Raw genomic sequence first — 20,923 nt, 5'->3', positions numbered from 1 at the left:
AAACCACCCCCGAGGCACGGTGTTACATGCGTGTGTGAAGAGGGCAGTCCCTTAGTTGCATTGATGATTAAACACATCACCTTAATGTGCCACCTGCAGCGCTGACACACACACATCGTGCTAGGGGATAATGGAGTGCACGGTGTAGCTGAGCAGTGGAGTAGAGCAGATGCTCATGTGGACCAGAGTCCACGCTGACACCCACACACAATCAGAAACACACACACAGATGGTCAATCATTGGCGATGACAAGTTTATAATCATTAGCGTCTAAACACACAAGCATCTTCTGGTAAGTGCTAAGTAGGGTCAGTGAAAGTGTGTGAGACCGGTCTCAGGGAGGAGGTCGTCTGTAAGTTGTGATCCCTGTGGCTTTTTATAAGCAAAAGCTATGCTTCCCTTCAAGGTGGGTAAAAAGTGAGGAGCTGGATATTAGTGTCAAGGGTTAAAATTGTACGCAGCTGCAAAGAAATAATACAGGTGTCTTTATGAGAAAATGCAAGAAAAAACACACAGAGATGATTGAAAACATATGAGAAAACAAATGACAGCGTAGTTTATTAAGGTTTCTATCTTTTATCTACCTGTCTTTTTCATTGACTTGTTCCAAATCTTTTCTTCTGTTTTTACTGTTGCCAGGTATGTGTTTAAATGCTGACACACATCTACACTTGATGAAAACTGCAAAAATATACTTTTAAAGTGTTAAACTATAGCACAAACAGTATGTGTTTACATGTAGATAGGGGGAGGATAGGTAGGTACGTGAGCCAGCAAGGGAAGATTTTATCCCTAAAGCTGAAACTTTAGAATAAAACAAATGGAAAAGTGTAACGGTTGGAGCAACTTTACCAAGGGTCAGATGGCTGAGTCATTTCAAAAACTGCAGCTCTTGTGACATGTTTCCCGAGTTGTACTGATACGTATCTATCAAAAGTGGTTCAGACCGTAAATGCAGTGAATCAACGATGATTCATTGGCCACGTCTCCAGATTTACAAGATCTCAGTCCAACCCAGCATCCATGGGATGTGCTGGACAAACAATGGAGGCCCCACCTCGCAACTTATGGGACTTAATAGATAATATTTTGATGCCAGATACCACAGTTCAGGGGTTTGTCGGAGTCCATGCGTCAAGTCCACGCCAATATAAGGCAATGTGTGGCCATAATGTTACGGCTGATTGGTGTATAATTTTACACAACTGGATATGAACATAACTCGTGTGGACTGCATTCGATCTGGGTATTGCACCCTGCACATTTTTCATACAACACGAGAGGACGAGAAGTCCAAGAGGAAGGGACGGAGATAGATGAGTGAGTTTGCTTTCGTGCTCCCTGATGTGAAATTAACTCAGTGTCACACGCAGACTGCTGGCCAGTGTTTGTCTGCTGCAAGGAGCAGATGGTGGCATGGATGGAGACACCCTGACGTCACACTCATCATCATTTATCTCTCTCTCTGTCGCTCACACACACACACACACACACACACACAAGCACAACACTATGTTATAGCTCAACGTCCCACCAGAAGCGTTTAAGTAAACATCAGTGAAAAGTTAATTATCACCGTATAGGTCTGAATATAAGGTTTATACGCCGCTGGTAAGTCAGTAGCTTTTTGTGACTTAAAAATCTAAAAAAAAAAAAAAAAAAAAAACATTTGACATTTGTGTCATCAGAAGTATATATTACAGAATAACATCAAATGTAGCTGCTGCTGCCTGATGTGCACATTTCAGCAGGACAGAGGTGTGGAAAATGTCTATTAACAGCAGCTTAATACACATGTTTTAAATATTTACTTTATGGGTTATGTTTTCATATATGGGTATGTGCATGTTACACTGGATTAACATATACAGTGATGTGTTATATTGGGTGAAATATAAAAGTCTCCAACACTTAATGAAACAAAGATTAAAGGCAAAACATTATATACTTTTTATGTTTTTTTTTTCTTTGGGTACGTCCTAGTTGAAATTGTCAGATGGTGGTGGCGTTCAGAAAATAATTAGTCATTTCAATTTTTAAGGTCTCATTTGAAAAATCAAAATCGACTTTATCCATGAGCTGCTGTGAGGTCATTACAAAAACAAAGGTCGCTGAAGCAGAGTCTTAGTCTGAATAGATATTTATTATGTTATGTACAGGGTGACGATAAAGTTTATTTAGCTCTGTAGTGTGAATATTTACCTGCACTGTGCATGATGGGAATTACATTTCAGTAGCCATGGGGTGAAATGTCGGATGTGAATGGGGGGTGTTGGGGGGCCCTTGACCCAACTCTGGGCCCTGGTGATTCATATTTAGGAAATGCTACATGCAGGAGCTCAACTACCTACTTTCTGAGGGACATGCAGACACACAAACTAGCTGCTTTACTTAAACACGCGCATATGCCTGTACATACACGTGTGTACACACATGTCGCATAAGTGAACACACACACGCACATTCACTCACATACAGATATGCGTACAGGCACACATGGACGTGTATAAAGAAACATTTGGAGTAGTAGCAGTCTCACGTGGGAAGCAGAGAGCTGCACCTAATACAAGAGGCCCCCCACCACCAAACACCACGGATGGACTTTGGCGCAAAACCAGGAATTTGTTGGTGATGACGAAGTTAGTTGTGTTCAGAAACACTTTGAATTTTGAGTTATGGTAAATCAAAACCCACATACAGAAGATCCGCTCGGTTCTGAAGGGTTAAAAAAGGTTAGAACTGACCTAGAACCGATCTCAGTGATCGGTCGGCAATATTCACGTGCCTCTGTTATTGATCGCATCATTTACGCATGCATGGACAAATGCAAAATAAAGAAAATGCTGACTCCAAATAATTATCAATGCATCGCTTCAGCGCCCCCTTTAGGACATCTTTTTAACCTCCACGGATGGCATGAGTTCATATAAAGAGAGAGCTGGCAGCATCGTGGAGGACGATTTGGAAAAGCAACACCTTCACCATCCATTGCCTTATTTAAGAGAACTGCTCCATGTTGACGGATCCAAACATGATTCATGGCGAATGAGTCTTAACCTAAAACCCACGAGCTTCTTAAAAATTATCCAGATGCTCATGCAGAACCTCTGGTCAGTTGTGTCTAGATTATTCTGTCAGAACGTTATTATTATTATTTTTGCAAAATTATCAACAGATGTTTCATTAATGGTAAAAAAAAAAAAAAAAATGTTTTTACTTAAGTAAAAACAGTATTCAAGAGTATTTTATTAGACAAGTACCCGTACTACAAGACTAAAACTGCATCAAACTCATATAATGTTGACACCTTGTGGTTTAAAAACAACGAGAACAAACGTAGACGAGAAAAAAAAAGTCAGTAGCCAATCAGAAGAGAGGACTCCCGTGACCCGGAAGTAATACTTCACTAGAAAAAATTGCCGGGAACTCTCTTCTACTTTAGAGCGGCTTCCCAAAGAAGGGAAGGAAACGTTCATGAAAACAGCATTACACGCTTTATTTCTCTCCTTTTTTATTTAAGTGTCAGTCGCGTGTTTAATTGTATCGTTTACATGCACGAAGGGAAATGGACGAATATGACGAACTATTCGAGATACAGGACGAATTCGAGGAGCAGTTCGCCGACGAGCTGGACGCGATGGCTCAGATGGAGGGTGAGTCAAAACAACCTCGGGTTTTTGTTTGCTCTCCTCAACCAACAAGGCAAATTAAACTCCGAGTTAACCGTGCTTTTAAGTGTGAGCGCCCTTTGCCTCTTAACCACAGTAAGGTAACCAGTCTGTCTCTGTATTTATGTCTCTGGGTGTTATTGTCTTGTGCAGGACACCTTGTTGTTCCTGTCTCTAGAGAGTCTTTTAGGACTCTTGTTGTATGTTTGTGGTCGTTTTCATCCTGTAGCATGACACATTTAGAGATCTAATGTGACTGCATGTGCTGGATTAGAGTCAAAAACATGTAACATGCATGAATCCTCTGAATGTTTCCAAATAAACAAACACAGTTTTATTCTGTGTTTGAGCTCTTATTTAATATTTAAGGCAAATCCTAGATATTTTTTATTAATACACTAAAACTCGTGCACCACTAGTTGCATTTGAAGGAAATAAGATTAGACTTAATTTATCGCAGGGGGGGAATTTAGTTGTTGCTCCAGCCTGGGAAAATTAAATAGAAAATATAAATAAGAGAATAATCATATAGATTAAAGATTATATTAAAGAATAACTATTGAATTGTAACAATGAGATACATTGTGTGACTGTCTGTGCTCTTGAACATCTCAGAGGAGTTCACCAAGCAGGGCAAACGTCAGAGTCGGGGTCCGGGAGACGACATCTCGGACATCGAGCACCTGCTGGATGATCAGCCCATCAGTGAGTTCGGCCTCTGCGTTGCACGTGTGTGCGTCTCGTTGTGTTAAGTCCCTTTCCTTTTTGTAACTCGAAACGCAACGCGTTCATTTCAGCTCCAAAGGCGAAGCGGCAGAAGCAGGACGTCGGTGTGTCCAAGAGACTTTTCACCCCGACGCAAGAGAGCACAGTCCCGTCGCTCGGTGATGACATCACACCGCCGTCGTCTCCAGAGCAATATGAGCCCTCGCACACCTTCAGGTAGGAGAGATACAACATGAATACCTGGAAAATTGGGGGTGACTTGAATCCCACACAGTTAAGATGCACTTGAAAGCAACACATCCCCCCCGATGAAAGATGGTGGTGTGTATTAATACAGATATTTAAGCACTTGGCAGCATAAAGGAAAGTATCTTTTTGATTGACAGAAAAATAATGGGCGATCATTTTGGAATTTATCGAATAAAAATGTCAAACATTTGTTCACTTTTCGTTTCTTGGGTGTAGCCTGAACACCACTACCATAACCAACACCGTACCATTTGAGTGTTGCTCAAACACTGAGCTCAGGGACCCTGTGAAGGCCGTTTCACCACTGTTGAATGATAAGCCTGAAAAAACATAGAGTGCATTAATGTTGTCGTGCGTCCGACCTCTGAACATGCTCGCGTGTTTCAGGTCTACCCAGGCTGCCTTGGATATCAGTGGCTTTGCTACGATCCCAAAGACGCCCAGCCGACCCCCCACAGAGGCTCCAGCGTCGCGGTTTGTGTTGAAGCGACCTCCGATAGAGGGGGAGTACATCAGTGTGACGGATTCATCGGGGAGTCGGGTCTACCTCAGGCAGAAGGAAGACGCGGAGACAAAGGTCAGATCTCCTGTGGTTATTCATCTCTGTTCTTGAATCTTCCTAAACTCTTGTGGACTGTGACATGCTCGTCGTGTGCTAGTGCTAGTTTGATTTATATATTCCCGACTGCTTGTGTCTCTCCACTCCAGACTGAGGACTCCAGACTGGTACCAAACCTCTGGGGTGGACTGGGACTGCTGGCAGTACCTATAGGAGTCCTGAGAGAACAAGAGGCAGAGAGGGTGAGAGACTTAACAACTGCAGCACAATGTGACACTGTAAACAATATTCAATGCAGACAATGTTTTATGTCAATACCTGCATCAAGCATTAATTTGCAGATGTGAATGGACACTTTTGATGCTAGAATAAAATCTGTGGATGATTTTCTGACCACTAGATGATGCTGTGGAGCTAAAAGTGTAGTATGAACATAAACCTTTCTGAGAACAGAGCAAACACAGGGACTCACATTTCATGACACCATTCAGAGATCGTGGTTAGTGAGGGACACGCAGACATACTGCTCGACAACTCGCAATTCAGAGCGAGAAAATTCAATCCTTCCACTACGTCACTACTTTACAGAAAAAGAGCTAATGTTACAATCATTGTCATTTAAATATTACAGTATATGTTCTCACAATACTGTAATATAAAAGAGTAATGTGGTGTCATGATTTAAGTATTGTTGTGCTTTGGTACAGAGTAGAGACTCTTGAAATAATTTTCAAAGATTAAAGTGAGTCTTAGATTATGTGAGTAGGGATGTTTTTCTTTCTTGTTTGAGGATGAATATATTATTTGAATATCTGCTTATATCATTAAATACTTACTTGACAAAACTGTTGCATTAATAAAAAAAATGGAAAAAATCAATATCGATATCGATATGTAACCTTCCAATAAGTATCGATTTTGAATGTTTTAATTTCAGTATTTCAAGAAAAAGTCATGTTTTGGGGTGATTGTGAACAACCTCCACGCCTCCACTTTGCATTTTTAATATTTAATATATTTAATATTATTTTTAACTCAATTTTAAATGATTTATCACTGTAATCTGATGTTCATATATACAACTTGCATTTTAAGATTAATTTAAAAATTCTCTTGTAGAATATTGCAATAATGTATCGTATTGTGAAGTCCTTGCTAATACCCACCCTTTATGGGAAACACATTAAAGTCAATGTTATTTACCTGTTGGTTTTAATGTTGTGGCTGATCGGTATAACTGCTAACTGGAGCCTAGTTTCTAACCTTGTCTGTCCACTGTGTTTCCCTTTCACACGGTTTAATCCAAGGACATTAACGGCCCATTTTCAAACGTTAATTGTCTTTATGTGATCTTGCAGCGTCACCAGCAGGTTGTGGAGGAATCCCAGCGTCTCACAGACCTGTTGGCTCGGTAATACTCACACACATAAATGTCAAGGGACAAGAATTACATGTAGCCCAAGGAGTTTTAACTCTCTGTCGGGATCTGTGTCCCATTCCAGCAGCGTGAACGATGTGATCGCTGAGTCTGAAAGCACACAAGAAGGAGAAGAAGAAGAGAACACGGATCCAGAGGACACCGAGGGCAGGAAGTCTCGACTGTGGGTGGACAGATTTTCTCCACGTCATTACACGGAGCTTCTCAGTGATGATGTAAGTGATGTGAAATGCTGCTACGCGACGTTGACGCCACATGTTTTCTGTATAAATGAATGAAACGTTTGCCTGTTTTTTTGCAGTTCACCAACCGCTGTCTGCTCAAGTGGTTGAAACTCTGGGACACCGTAGTGTTCGGAAAAGAGAGGAAGTCCCGCCCGGTCCGAGCTGACAAGCAAGCAGCCAATCAGAACTCGTTCAAACCCAATCAAGGAAATCAGAATCAGAATCGCTTCAAGAGCAAGATTGAGGTGACGGAGGAGCTGCTGGAGGCCGAGCTGGACCAGTACAAACGGCCCAAGTTCAAGGTAGAAGAGATTCACTGTCACATATGTTTCTATTTAATGACCTTCAGTTACAGCTGAGCGGTATCACGGTATATTACGGTATTTTTCTTTTAATGCTTAATCACATGTTCATAACATTTTCTGCTTGTTGAGAGGATTTAATCCAGTAGATTGACTAACGATGGACTATTTTACTGTGATGATGAGTAAATATTGTAGAATAATTCCACACTAGTAGTAAAACAGATTTGCATGGCCCCGTGTTAGCACTGCCTGCTGGTGTGGAAATCTGGGGACAGTTACAGTTCAAAAATTAAAACAAAACAAAAAACAACATTTGAAAAAAACATCAAGATGAAATGAAGAAACAGGGACAATTACAGTTTATTTATTGTGAAATATTTAAACACATTTAAACTGCTACGTCTGTAATGTCAATAGCAACGCGACCAGTTACCGTAATAAATGTAGTGTGCGCGCAACATTTTTCTTTTCTCATTCATAAAAAGCTAATATTGTGGACAGTTTCGGGGACAGTTTTAACTGGGGGACAGTTCATCTAACACAGGGACTGTCCCCAGAAATCGGGGACGTCTGGTCACAAACAGCTGCAGTGCCACAAGGATTCTCGTTCTGCCACTACATTTTTTTTGGACCTTTCCATCTTCACCGCACCTTGAAGTGACACAGTCACATCATGCGTGTTTAGAAGCTCTACATTGAAAATGGTCTGGTATATTAAAAATGAATATAACGATAAAAAATACTGGTATACCGCTCAGCCCTGTCATGAGGTATCACTTGTGTTTGTTCTCTCTCTAGGTGGCCTTGTTGTCTGGCCCTCCAGGTTTGGGGAAAACAACTCTGGCTCACGTCATAGCGAAGCACGCTGGGTACAACGTGGTGGAAATCAACGCCAGGTTAGACAAACCATAAATCAAAACTGGAAACATAAAAGAACGTGTGACGGAAGTGTGTGTTTGCTGTAGTAATCCTGTTTGAGCTCAGCGGTGCTGTTGATGTTTGTGCAGCGATGATCGAAGTGCAGAGGTTTTCCAGAAACGCGTCGACACAGCCACGCAGATGAAGTCGGTTTTAGGAGCCAACGAGAGGCCGAACTGTCTCATCATCGACGAGATCGACGGAGCGCCTGCGGTACGTTCGTCAGGATCGGTAAAGACCGGCTAAATGCAGAAAGTGGCGCTGCGGTCTTTACTATAAACGTGCTCCCCTGTCTCGCTCTGCAGGCTGCCATCAACATACTGTTAGCGGTGCTGAACAGGAAGGACGGAGACGGCGCGGACGCCGGGGCGGAGACATCCAAGAAGAAGAAGAAGAAGGAGTCCCCCCTGCTTCGACCGATCATCTGCATCTGTAACGACCTGTAAGAGACACTGTGATGTTTCACAGCAGCTTTAATGTGGGGGCTGTGTATCGATCAGGCATAACATTATGACCACCTTCCTAATAATGTGTAGGTCTCCCTTGTGCCTCCAAAACAGCTGTAACTCTTCAGAGAGTGGACATGGGTCTTCTGAGGGTGTCCTGTGGTGTCTGGTAACAGCATGTTGTTAGTGGGGAGGTCTTTGGGTCCTGTGGGTTGAGGGGAGGGGCCTCTGTGGATCATCCCACAGACACTTGATCAGTTTGGGATCTAGTGAATTCAGAGGCCAGGTCAACACCTTGTGCTGATTTTCATGTTTTTTGATAAGTTCCTAAACTGTTTGTGTCTAGGTGGGTGGTACATGTCTTAAGTAACATTTTAATGTTGTGGCTGATCAGTGTGAATTGTCCATTGTGTGTTTGTGGGCATGTAGGCTTTAAATGTTGTGTTTTTTGTTCTTTTCTCGTAGTTATACTCCAGCTCTTAGACCTCTCAGGCAGCAGGCCTTCCTCTTATCTTTCCCACAAACTCAACCTTCCCGTCTGGCTCAGAGACTGGCAGAGGTCAGCGCACACACACACACAAAAACACACACACACACACTCAACAACAAGTGGAGAAACATTTCTGAACACAATAACAATGATAAAAATGGGGTGTTTGTGTGCAGATCTCCCTCCGACAGGGGCTGAAGGCCGACTCAGGAACTCTGATGTCACTGTGCGAGAAGACGGACAACGACATCCGGTCCTGCATCAACACGCTACAAGTGAGTGGAAGCACTGTGAAGGAGCTTCTGTCTGTTGCGTGGTGCGTTGTAATTATATGACATTAAACTCTTTTCTATCTTTAGTTCCTCCACGGCCGCGGTCACAAGCAGCTCGATACCAAGACCATCCAGTGTGTTAACGTGGGGCAGAAGGACCAGAACAAAGGCTTGTTCCATCTGTGGCAGGAAATCTTCCAGTTACCAAGAACAAAACGGTACATTTGGTCCGTCGTCGAGTAGCTACAGGAGCCTTTACCTTTAACGCTGCTGAGCTTCTGTTAGTGTTCAGTTTAGTGAGATCTATAATTTCTCTGTGAACCAAAAGTGAAATCTAAGTACGTTCCTTCCTTAACTTAATTGTATTAATAATATTGATCCCCTGTTGATTATTGTGGTTTTATTTCATATTTAATTTGATTATTATTGCAGTTCTTTCTTATCAAGTCATAACAAATATGGTACAACTATTAGTACATAAACAGATTAATAGTAATAGACTTTACCTGTAAAATAGGTGTTAAGTTCAGTTCATTTGTGTTTTATTTTTTCCTTTTATTTTTAACGTGGGAGCACAAACTGGTAGAACCATTTAATTTTTACATCAAAGATAAAATAATTGCAAAATCCTTGGTTGATTTGTGATTTTTTTAATATATTTTTTTTAAACTTTTCCCCCACAAATTTAAATTTCTTTAAATACACATTAACCCGAATCCAACATATTTTGGTAAAGGGATAAACAGAGGCAGAAGACATTATCTTTCGGTAGCATTTCACTCATTCAGTGATACAGGAGCTCTTAATGATGCACAGTGCATGTTATATATACATATATATATAGGTATGTTTATGTTTATGGCAGTGGCACCTGTTTATTATAGCCTAATATTGAATGCAAAATGATAATAAAGTAGATTATAAGCACTAGGCCAAATTTAATATAGAACACATATAACAGGGGGTCCTACTTAATCTCTCCATCAGTTTTGGGTCCTTGGCCTGAAAAACATTGAAGCCCCCCTGATCTAGACTCTAACTCCCTCGTACTGTGTCCTGGTCCCTCAGGAAACGTATCGGTCAGGGCTTTGAGGAGGCACCGGGCTCAGGAGTGGGAGCTCAGAGGTTCCAGCAGATTCTACATCTGGCTTCGTCTAGTGGAGAGTATGATAAGGTTTCTCAGGTAAGAAACCTCCTAATGATGTTACTTTGCCACAACATTTCCTATAGTATTTGCACAGAAACTCCATTTCTATTATCTTCCTGGTTTGTTTCTGTTTATTCCTCAGGGTCTGTACGATAACTACCTGTCCATGCGGGTGAGGGACCCTCACATGCACAGCGTGTGCGAGGCTCTGGACTGGCTGTCGTTCTCAGACAGACTCAACCACATCATTATGCACGGGCAGAACTTCACGCTGATGAAATACCTGCCCTTCCTGTCCGTCAGCTTTCACTTCCTGTTTGCTCACACACATGTGCCCCGCATCAGCTACCCCCACAGCCAGCACGAGGTACTGGTCTTATGAAGCAGTGGATGAAAGGAAATGTGCATCATATTTAGAATAAAAAACAAACTGAGTCATTGTTGTGTCCTCCTCAGGCCTCCACTCGTCTCCTCAGCAGCAGGAACGCTCTGGCCACCATGCTGGCTGACATCCCAGCATGCATCAGGACGAGGATCAGCCAGCTCAGCCTGACCCTTGATATTCTCACGCTGCTCCTCGACATCATCTGTCCAAAACTACGGCCCGTAAGTCAGAGCATAGGTACTGGTACTGTAGCTGGAATCACAGATTCCTGCTCTGGATCCATTTATCACAAAAAAAAAATAATACAATTATAACAAAGAATCTCAGCACAATTCTACATGAACTGCAGCCTCCAAAAAGATAAGTAGCTCTTTGAAACAATTACACTAGATTCATTTTTAGCTGGATGTACCTTTCACACAGGTGGTTTTGATGTTTTGTTGCCTCTATTGTGTTTTGATGCTGCTCACGAGTTACTGACGTGTTATTTTCACATCAGTTGGTTTTATTGTGATGATGAGTAAATACTGTAGAATAATCCCACACTAGTAGTAAAACAGGTTTGTATGGCCCTGTGTTAGCACTGCCTGCTCATGTGGAAATGTTCACTATGATCACTATCACATGGGGAAATGGGGACAATTACAGTTTAATTTATAAGTTATATATACGTTCATATGTAAACATATTTAAACTCTTATGTCTGTAATGCAAATAGCAGTACGACCTGCTACCGTAATAACTGTAGTCTACGCGCAAGATTTTTTTTTCTTCTCATTCATAAAAAAAGCTAAAATTGTAGACATTTTCGGGGACAGCTTTAGCCATCCAAAACTGGGAATGTCCCCATAAATTGAGGACATCCAGTCACACAAAAAAAAAAAAGCTACTACATTGAGAATGGTCCAATTCTAAACAGTGTCTCGTGGTCGCCGTGTAATCAAATACACTGGTTGCCAGTGCATTAAAAATGAAAACAAATACCGGTATTCGGTATGAACCGATATGCCGCCCAGCCCTATAGTATGTAAGACCGATTAGAGGGGATAAAATAACAACGACGGTGGCTCCGGTCTCGTGTGTTTCTCGCAGGTGAATCCACAGCTGTTCAGCAGCAGAGAGAAAGAACAAATGCGTGATCTGATCAGCACCATGCTGGCCTACAACCTCTCGTACAGGCAGGACCGCACACCTGAGGGACAGTACACCTACGTCCTGGAGCCGTGAGTACACACACACACACACACGCACACCGCCTGCACTTCACTGTGTCGTGCGTGTGGACTCATGCGGAGCAGATATGTGTATGTCGGGTGTTGAAGGTCACTGCTCTTGTCCACGCTGTGGTTCTCTGCATGGAGGCTTAGAGATTAATCCCCTTAACACCTGGTGTGGGTGTGTGATGGTTGGCGGTGCTGAAGCAGGGTAGAGAGCAGTGAAGCTTCACCGGTGGTGGAGTGCGGGTGGATGTACAGAGATGAAACGATGAAGAGGTTAAGTCGGACCAGTTAGTGGAGTTGACTGAGGAGGGAACATGTGTCGATAACGTACGAGTCGGGAATATCCAGGTTGTTCACTGGACTACGTTTCGACTCCCGAGGACGACGCAGACGGTTGTCGTGTGAGTGCGATAGCTGAGCCCGTTGTTGGGAGCCATGCCGACCCAGGCCAAGGAGCGAGGTGCCCCGCGGGGCTCCTTCCTGCAGGCTCGCTGCGACGAGGTTCTAGTCACCAACGACTGGGGTCTGCCTTTGGTTCTGGCTCTGCTGCTGCTTCTCCTCATCTACACGTTCCTGTACCTGCCGTCTCTAGCGCACCACAACGCCACTCTGTGACCACTCGTGGGTCAAGACGCGGTTGTTAACGTGAACGTTTGACGTCACAGGCGCAAAGGGATTTAATGATGGTGCTGCTCTGTTCTCTGGCTTTCGTTATGAATCAGTTGAACTCTTTTATCTCCGGTCTGCTGCAGCGTCGTCTGTCCTCTGTGGATGAGGAATGTGTTATTCTGTCACATGTTAGAATTGGGTCATATCATGTCTGCTAACACTTTGAACTCCAAATAAAGACGTGCTGCTAAAAATTCAACACACTGTTGGTATCCTGTGTCGCTGTGCAGTGTTTAATTTAAATATGTGTTCGTTTAGAGCGATAACATCTGATAAATCAGAGCGATAACTGGCCATAAATATCTCACCGTGTCATCCAGCTGTTTTTATTTTGCTTGTGTTGATCCGTGAGGCACTGAGTAAGATTTTTCTGATGTGTGAGTGTGTTGGATGGAGCTGGAGTTCAGCGGTAAGAGGATTAAGGTTTTAGAGAGCGACAGATTCGGGGTTTTATTCTGGAAAACATAAACCACGACACCGAAAGTGGAAGCTTTTTGTTTATTTTGTTTGCCGCCTAACAGGATTCACACGCGTGTCAGTTGCACCCTGTTTTTGAGTGCGTTGCCTTGTTTGTGTTGAGCCGCACGCGTGCGTATTTGTGTCGCAGGCGCGTGGAGGAAGTGGTGAGGTTCCCGGGTCTGCCTCCGCGCCGCCAGCTGACGTATCAGGCCAAACAAACCATCAGCAGAGAGATGGAGCAAGAGAAGATGAGGAGGGCCGAGCAGATGATCCTTCAACGAAACCCTGCACAGGTGAGACATCGGAACATTTCTACATTTTTCAGGCCAAGGACTCACAAAACTGATGGAGAGATTAAGTAGGGGCCCCCTACCTACTATATGTGTTCTATATTAAACTCGGCCTAGTGCTTTTTATAAATATACAGTATTATTATCATTGTGCATTCAGTTCAATCTTTATTTAGAGAAATTTAAAATATATGTACAGTGGGGGAAATAAGTATTTGATCCCCTGCTGAATTTGTAAGTTTGCCCACTTCCATAGAAATGATCAGACTCTGGTTTTTATGGTTGTTTACTGGTTATGGGTATAGACAGAATATCAGTCGAAAATGCATAAAAAACACACAATCTAAAAGTTATAAATTGTTATGTATTTTATTAAGGGAAATAAGTATTTGATCCCCAACAATTCACTTAGAATTCAGGCTCCTACAGATTGGCTGGTGCGCATGTGGCACACAGCTGTGCTCAGTCAACTAATTACCAATACTCCTGATCTTAACTCGTCATGTATATAAAGCACACCTGCTCTAAGAATCAGTTTCTTACATTCCAACTTCTACAGCACCATGGGCAAGACCAAAGAGCTGTCAAAAGATGTCAGGGACAAGATTCTACACCTGCACAAGGCTGGTATAGGTTACAAAACCATCAGCAAAAGGCTTGGTGAGAAGGTGACAACTATTGGTGCCATTATTCGCAAGTGGAAGACCCATAAAAGGACCATCAACTGTCCTCGGTCTGGAGCTCCCCGCAAAATCTCGCCTCATGGAGTGAGGATGATGATGAGAAAGGTGAGGGAGCAGCCTAAAACAACACGGCAGGAGCTTGTTAATGATCTGGAAGCAGTTGGGACCTCCGTCACCAAGAAAACAGTTGGCAACACACTGCGCCGTTATGGATTGAACTCTTGCAGTGCCCGCAAGGTCCCCCTGCTCAAGAAGGCACATGTACAGGCCCGCCTTAAGTTTGCCAGTGAACATCTAAATGACTCAGAGAAGGCTTGGGAGAAAGTGCTGTGGTCTGACGAAACCAAAGTTGAGCTATTTGGCATTAACTCGACCCGCCGTGTTTGGAGGATGAAAAAACGTGAGTATGACCCAAAGAACACCATACCCACGGTTAAGCATGGAGGTGGAAACATCATGTTTTGGGGCTGTTTTTCAGCAAAGGGTACAGGGCAACTTCACCGCATTATGGGGCCAATGAATGCAGCCATGTACTGTAACATCTTGGACAAAAACCTCAGCAAGAACACTGAAGATGCCTCGTGGGTGGGTTTTCCAACATGACAATGACCCAAAACATACTGCCAGGACAACAAAGGAGTGGCTCAAGAAGAAGCATATTAAGGTCATGGAGTGGCCTAGTCAGTCTCCAGACCTTAACCCGATCGAAAACCTGTGGAGGGAGCTGAAGCTCCGAGTTTCCAAGAGGCAGCCAAGAAACTTGAAGGATTTAGAGACTGTCTGTAAAGATGAATGGGCCAAAATCCCTCCTGCGCTGTGTGCAAACCTGGTGACCAACTACAAGAAACGTCTCATCGCTGTGCTTGCCAACAAAGGTTTCTCTACAAAGTACTGACTTGTGTTGTGCTTGGGGATCAAATACTTATTTCCCTTAATAAAATACATAACAATTTATAACTTTTAGATTGTGTGTTTTTTATGCATTTTCGACTGATATTCTGTCTATACCCATAACCAGTAAACAACCATAAAAACCAGAGTCTGATCATTTCTATGGAAGTGGGCAAACTTACAAATTCAGCAGGGGATCAAATACTTATTTCCCCCACTGTATGTTTAATCAAGGTTTTGCAACGCTCCCTGTTGTTATGTGTTTAATTTAATGTATTCACCATCTGTTTGATGCAGAAGGTGGAAGAAAAAAAGAGTGCCGGACCTAAACCGTCCAGGAACCATCAGCAGAGACTGGAGAACATTGTCAAACAGACCACGGTGGAGATCAGGGTGAGACGCACCAACACATAAAGGCTTTTTCTTATTTTACTTGTATTCTCCTTGATTGCATTTGTACCATGTGACTGTCCAAAAAATAGGGCTGTCAGTGTTAATGCAGTGTCCAGAGGTAAAGCTCGTACCTTCGCTTCAGACTCTCCAACAGATGATGAAAACCTATGTCCGTTACTACAGAAACATGTGGAATCTTTTTATTTGCCTTGAAGCTGTCGCCAGGAAACTTCTCTCTTCTTTTAAACGCAGGGGGGTGTCAAACATAAGGTCCATGGACTAAAACCAACCTGCCAGGGGGTCCAATCTGGGCCGTGGGATGAATTTGCAAAAATTACACTGAAATATGTGATAAAATAAGGAATTGGACTTGGACTTCTTAACTTAACTTAACTTAACTTAACTACATGTAGCATGTAGTACTTTTTTGCACTAAAGCAAAGGGAAACATCTGAAGTTGTTGTTGTATTTACCAGATAATAAACTATTGTGTTACTGGTCCACCCCCCTTGAAATCAAATTGGGCTGCATGTGGCCCCTGAACTGAAATGAGTTTGATTTAAAGGCAGCGTTTGATTGGTTGTGGTTTTGGTGCAGCCTTTAAGTGTATTCAGTTATGTGATATATTTCCCTGTAGGAGGTGCAGCAGTTTGATAGTGTCCTGATACCACCTCACTTAACATCCACATTGCATAATTTACAGAGTAAAGTACATCCACTTACATCCACTTACTTCCTTACTTACTGTCCATTAAAGCCTCCTGCCATGCAGGGCAGCATGATGCTGGATTGCAGCCTTGTAATGGTCGGGGAGCCTGTGCGTGTCAATGAACCGTAGAGCTTTGCCAGTGGGAGATTTCACCCCGTGTAGGGTCACCCATGCTGGACAGGTCGAAGACCTGAGCACAGGGCCAACGACTCTGTAACGTAATGTTTTTACATTACCTCCCAGCAGACGTGTTTAGTCCCGTGATTCTTCTTCTTCTCTAATGTTTGGAAGCTTTGACGTAAAACGTAAGAAGAAGTAGTAGTAGCTTATGACAGGACTAAAACTAATAAATACAGAACCATTCATTTAAACAAAATGCCTGGATCGGCATCGACACAATTGGTGTCATCACTGCAACTACATCTTTATTTTAGTAGTTTATAATCATAAAAAAGAAGTAGCAGATTCCTCTGTGAGTGTATGTGTATGTTTTTAGGTTGTAAGGCAAGAGTCAGGATTGACTGATGTTTAATGTGCGCTGAGCTTCCTAGAGCTCTACAGTTATGTGTTAGTCGCCGTCTGTAGGTGGAGCCACGGAGGAGCAGCCTTCTCTGAGTGAGCTGTAGTTATAATAGATCAGAAATGTAATCTCTGGAGGGCTGAAACGAGGGTAATGAGAAGCCACTGGGTTACTCTCCCTAATGGTGAAGCTAGAAATTAGGCTAATGATGGCTAGTGTGTGTGTGTGTATGTGTGTGTGTGTGTGTGTGATTGTTCATTGATGTTGACCTTGTTATTGAGGCCAGTGTTTTAGAAACTTATTAACTTCGTCCTCCTCATCGTGACTGTGTTTGTGTCCCACAGCCTGAGCTGGATTTCTTTGGCCGAGCGGTCGCCCCCAAACCTCAGCGGCCTCAGCCGTCCTCAGACACAGGTGATGTAGAGTCTCACTGCTAAGTGACATTAGAGTAGCTCCATTTATCCAAAAAAAAAAAAAACCCCAGAGAGCTCCGACAGCTGAGGTGCAAACTGACGTGTGTTATGTAACGTTACGTAACGCCTCCTGCACTTTGTCACGCTGATATTACCATATTTCACGTTGGCAACTGTGGACACAGCCTCTGTGTTTTAGTTGAATCAGCTGCGTGTCTGCAGTCCTATAGTCACCGCACATCAAAATGGCTCCGTCTCCGTCCTCCACCCTGAGGTGGATATTATGTCAAACTAGAGATCCAGTTATCCATTCATTGCTATTAAATGTGAACCCATTAACACGACTTCCTAGAAAAACGGTGCGTCCAGGAAATTGATTGACAGGATAATCAGGGTGGAAAGACAGAGCCGCGGCTGTTTGTGGGTCAGAGCAGGAACGACGTCAGGACTGCACCAACTAAAAAAAGGCTCTTCTCCAAATCCTGTGTCCTGCTTCCCCTGTTGATTACCCAGAGCGCCATTAGAGAGTTTCTATATGCGGAGGTGACTGTGTCTCTTCCTGCGATGCACTAATCTGAGTGAATAAATGGTGAAGTTTGTAGAGAACTATAGTTTTTTTTAGTCAAAAACGTCGACTCTCATTAGTTTGTTGTTTTCAGCAACAAATTATAAAAAATAAACAGAAAAATATAAAACTAGTTAGAGTTAGTGACCGTCTGGTGAACTCTGAGTTAGTGGCCAGATATTTCACCTAATTCAAAAAAGGTAAAAGTTTGTTCTTCGTGTAAATTTATCAGCTGGTCAGATGCTAAACTAACATTTTTGGATTATCAATGAAAGTTTCCAATCTGATGCCCTACATTTGACTATTTTATCTGAATGATGCTACATTTTGTTTTTATGCTTCTATAAGTGGTGAAGGCCGTCACATTAAGTTGTGTTGACCACATTCATGAGCAACCACTTCTTGTTCACAGCGTTGTTTAGTGTAAATGTTCAGTAAGGTCCAAGTTCAAGGGTTGGGACATGTTTGCTAAAGAGGTGGATCTTTATAGATATATCTCTCTGTAATCAGGCTTGTGTGGAAGATATTGTGGATAAGTCCATCACAGGTCAGACAAGATACAAAGACGAGTGGTCACACCCACAGTTATATCACCAGCTAATAAATATACTGTAATTCAGTCTGACATAGTTCTTTGTTCTTTTATAATACATTTGAGGAGGATACTGCTATTCAGCTGGTCCATTTAATTTCTCCTTTACATTGCGTGTTAAGCTAATCTTGCCCTGAAAACTTAAGGATGGAAGAAATATCAGGTATTTAAAAAACAAAAACAACAACAAAAACAACGGAATTGAATATTTTATGAATCGATGTCAGATTTTTCAAATGAAGATTTGAATGAAGACTTCGACTGCATCATGTGTTTTCAGGTTCTTACTAGTTTTGTGAACGTGACATCTTTGGAAAACTCTAAATTTCTTAATTTTTTGATAAAATTCACTCAAAGGTGAAATTATAATCGTCAAAATTCCACGTGTACATCTAACCTCCTGAGACCTGGCGTCCTCATATGTGGACATTAGGTTTTAGATTTGTTGCAGCTTATTCTGCTTCATTTAGCGAAGGGTCAATACACCTGTTTATTTACGCTTATTTACTTTTCTAGTTTAATATGACTTTAAAATTGAACAAATTCACAGGTACACCGGATGCATGCAATAAAATAAACAGGTTTATGGTTTGGTACACATCCCCTGTGTCAAAACTACCTATTGTTCAAAGATGATGCTTATTTTTTGTACTTCTTAGGTCCTACTGATCCCAAATACTTAAACATCTTAATCTTATCTTACAGAAATTAAGATGCATTAGAAAAGGGAGGTTAATATTGATAATTATATTGATTTTAAATCCAGATGTGTCCATCATTGACTTCACCGTGATGCCATAATATTATGGACAACATCGTTAGGGCTTTGGAAAATTGTGGTGACGGCATTTGAATAAAGTTTTTACTGAACCTCTTTCTCTCTGCAGGTGAGAAATGTGCCGTTCTTTCTATGGGAACCGCAGTGGGCAACAGTGACGTGTGGTTCCGGTTTAACGAGGGCATGTCCAACGCTGTCAGGCGCAACGTCTACATCAGAGAACTACTGTAACACGCAGACACACACACACGCACGCACGTGACTGCCTCAGCCCCCGCTGCTGTACTTGTTCCTCCCGTGCTGTGTGAAAGCATCCACGTCGAGACACATCCCTGTTAAATTCAAAACAGTCTTTATTTGGATTGACGGTGTAAAGAGCCAATAAAAAGGTGTTGAACATTGCTCAGCAGTCCATGAAAACAAACCTCTAGAAAGCTACTAATTGCTGTACACTCACACACACATTGGTCTTCACATAAAGTAACAGCATTCAAGAGTCTCCAAATAAATAAACATGAAAGTAGCAATAATGTGTGGTCGTGTGAGAGACGGTGTGTGAGTTAGTGCAGCGTGGCCGTGTGGGAGTGCATGATTCTTTAGCTTATATGCATCCGTGATTGTGTCTGTGTGTGTGTTTGTGTGTGTTTGTGCAAGTGTGTGACCATTAGAGGATCACACACTTGCCCTTCTCCACCCAGGGGTTGGCTCGCATCAGCTCAGGGTTCAGAAACGGATCTTCACAAACGCAACCCTCGATCCACTTTACCAGCCTGCAAATAAAACACACACGGTCAGCAGCGAAACAATACTCTGTCTGTGTGCGTGTGTGTGTGTGGTTTCTGTTTGTTTGGTTTCTGTTTGTGTGCGTGTGTGGACGGCAGACACTCACTCGGTAACAGTGATGGAGGATTTCTCTCTGTTGATAGCCAGCTGATACTGAAGGCTTTCCACTTCTCTCCTCATCTGTGGGACGTCTAACTCCTCCATGATGCTTCTGCTGTTCACACGCGTAGAAAACAGAAAAAATAAACGTAACTGATGAGAAATCACAGCTTAAACAGAAGCACAGGCCATATTAAAGCATTATATTATTCTACTATATCAATGGAAAACTAATTCTCCTGTTTCTCTGGGCAATTTCTGATATAAGTTTCATTTTTGGAAAGACGAGAATAGCAACACATCAAGTGTGATTCACATCTTACTGCATGTGAATCATTTTTAAAGTCCCTAATAAGTTACTCACGTCATCTTGTGACCTTTCAAATAATAACACATGAGGATTGTACCGTATTCCTCTGTCAGGCTGCCAAACTTTTTAAAGGACCAACGTGTGGGATTTAGTGACATCTAGTGGTGAGTTTGCAGATTTCAGCCACCTGAGTGCCGCTCCCTTTTCAAGTCTACAGTGGCAAGTAGAGATCTCGTAATCGGTGTAAGAGTTCATCCTGGTATATATGTATATGTATATTTAATCGGATCAGGAAGGCAAATCCAGAGAGTGCTGAGATACCGCTAGTAAAGCAAAGACTAGAGTCTAGAGTCGGTCCGTCGTTTGTTCGTTCTGGACGCGTGCAAAATCTTACATTTAAGAAGAAAATGCAGAAATACTCAAGGCAACGTAGCAGCATTTTTCATTTATTTCTTTTTCTTTTCTTTAAATGTTCTGTAACACACCATATCTTCCTGTCACAATAAATTGTTTTTAAATTTTTCTTGGCTAGCTAACTAATTTTCTCAGACAGTTGGCCTTACTAGCTGCTAGCTACTTAACAGTGGCGACTGTTTTCAGCTGCGGATAAATACACATCTTATCTGTGACGAACGTTCGAGTTTTGACAGCAGCAGGACTGTGACTCAGAGTAAACTAAACAATAAACAAACAAGACTCATTAATGGTCTCTGAACATCAC

At 42.4% G+C, this 20,923-nt stretch overlaps 1 protein-coding gene across 2 annotated transcripts; it reads left to right on the top strand.

Annotated features, from left to right (window-relative positions):
• The first annotated feature begins 3,401 nt into the window (after window positions 1-3,401).
• On the top strand, window positions 3,402-19,430 carry chtf18 (CTF18, chromosome transmission fidelity factor 18 homolog (S. cerevisiae)). 2 transcript variants are annotated; one of them, XM_047579306.1, is made up of 22 exons: window positions 3,402-3,654; window positions 4,285-4,374; window positions 4,467-4,611; window positions 5,032-5,221; window positions 5,353-5,445; window positions 6,562-6,614; window positions 6,709-6,856; window positions 6,943-7,167; window positions 7,969-8,066; window positions 8,178-8,301; window positions 8,394-8,530; window positions 9,000-9,093; window positions 9,201-9,299; window positions 9,384-9,514; window positions 10,365-10,479; window positions 10,586-10,810; window positions 10,900-11,049; window positions 11,921-12,051; window positions 13,325-13,469; window positions 15,338-15,433; window positions 17,007-17,076; window positions 19,120-19,430. In XM_047579306.1, the coding sequence occupies exons 1-22, from the start codon at window positions 3,567-3,569 to the stop codon at window positions 19,239-19,241; spliced, it is 2,769 nt and encodes a 922-aa protein (XP_047435262.1). In that variant the 5' UTR covers window positions 3,402-3,566; the 3' UTR covers window positions 19,242-19,430. The 2 variants fall into 2 exon arrangements, with proteins under 2 accessions (XP_047435262.1, XP_047435261.1); XM_047579305.1 differs by having other exon boundaries at window positions 6,706-6,856.
• Window positions 19,431-20,923: the final 1,493 nt, after the last annotated feature.

Source organism: Mugil cephalus, chromosome 2 (assembly GCF_022458985.1).
Source record: "Mugil cephalus isolate CIBA_MC_2020 chromosome 2, CIBA_Mcephalus_1.1, whole genome shotgun sequence".
In the NCBI taxonomy this organism is placed as follows: Eukaryota; Metazoa; Chordata; class Actinopteri; order Mugiliformes; family Mugilidae; genus Mugil; species Mugil cephalus.
This window is presented reverse-complemented; position numbering and strand designations above follow the sequence as displayed.

Coding starts and splice junctions, on each gene's coding strand:
- chtf18 (XM_047579305.1), top strand. CDS start 3,567: ATGGACGAATATGACGAACTATTCGAGATACAGGACGAATTCGAGGAG. Junction 4,612..5,031: donor GAGCCCTCGCACACCTTCAG/GTAGGAGAGATA, acceptor CGCGTGTTTCAG/GTCTACCCAGGCTGCCTTGG. Junction 17,077..19,119: donor TCAGCCGTCCTCAGACACAG/GTGATGTAGAGT, acceptor TTCTCTCTGCAG/GTGAGAAATGTGCCGTTCTT.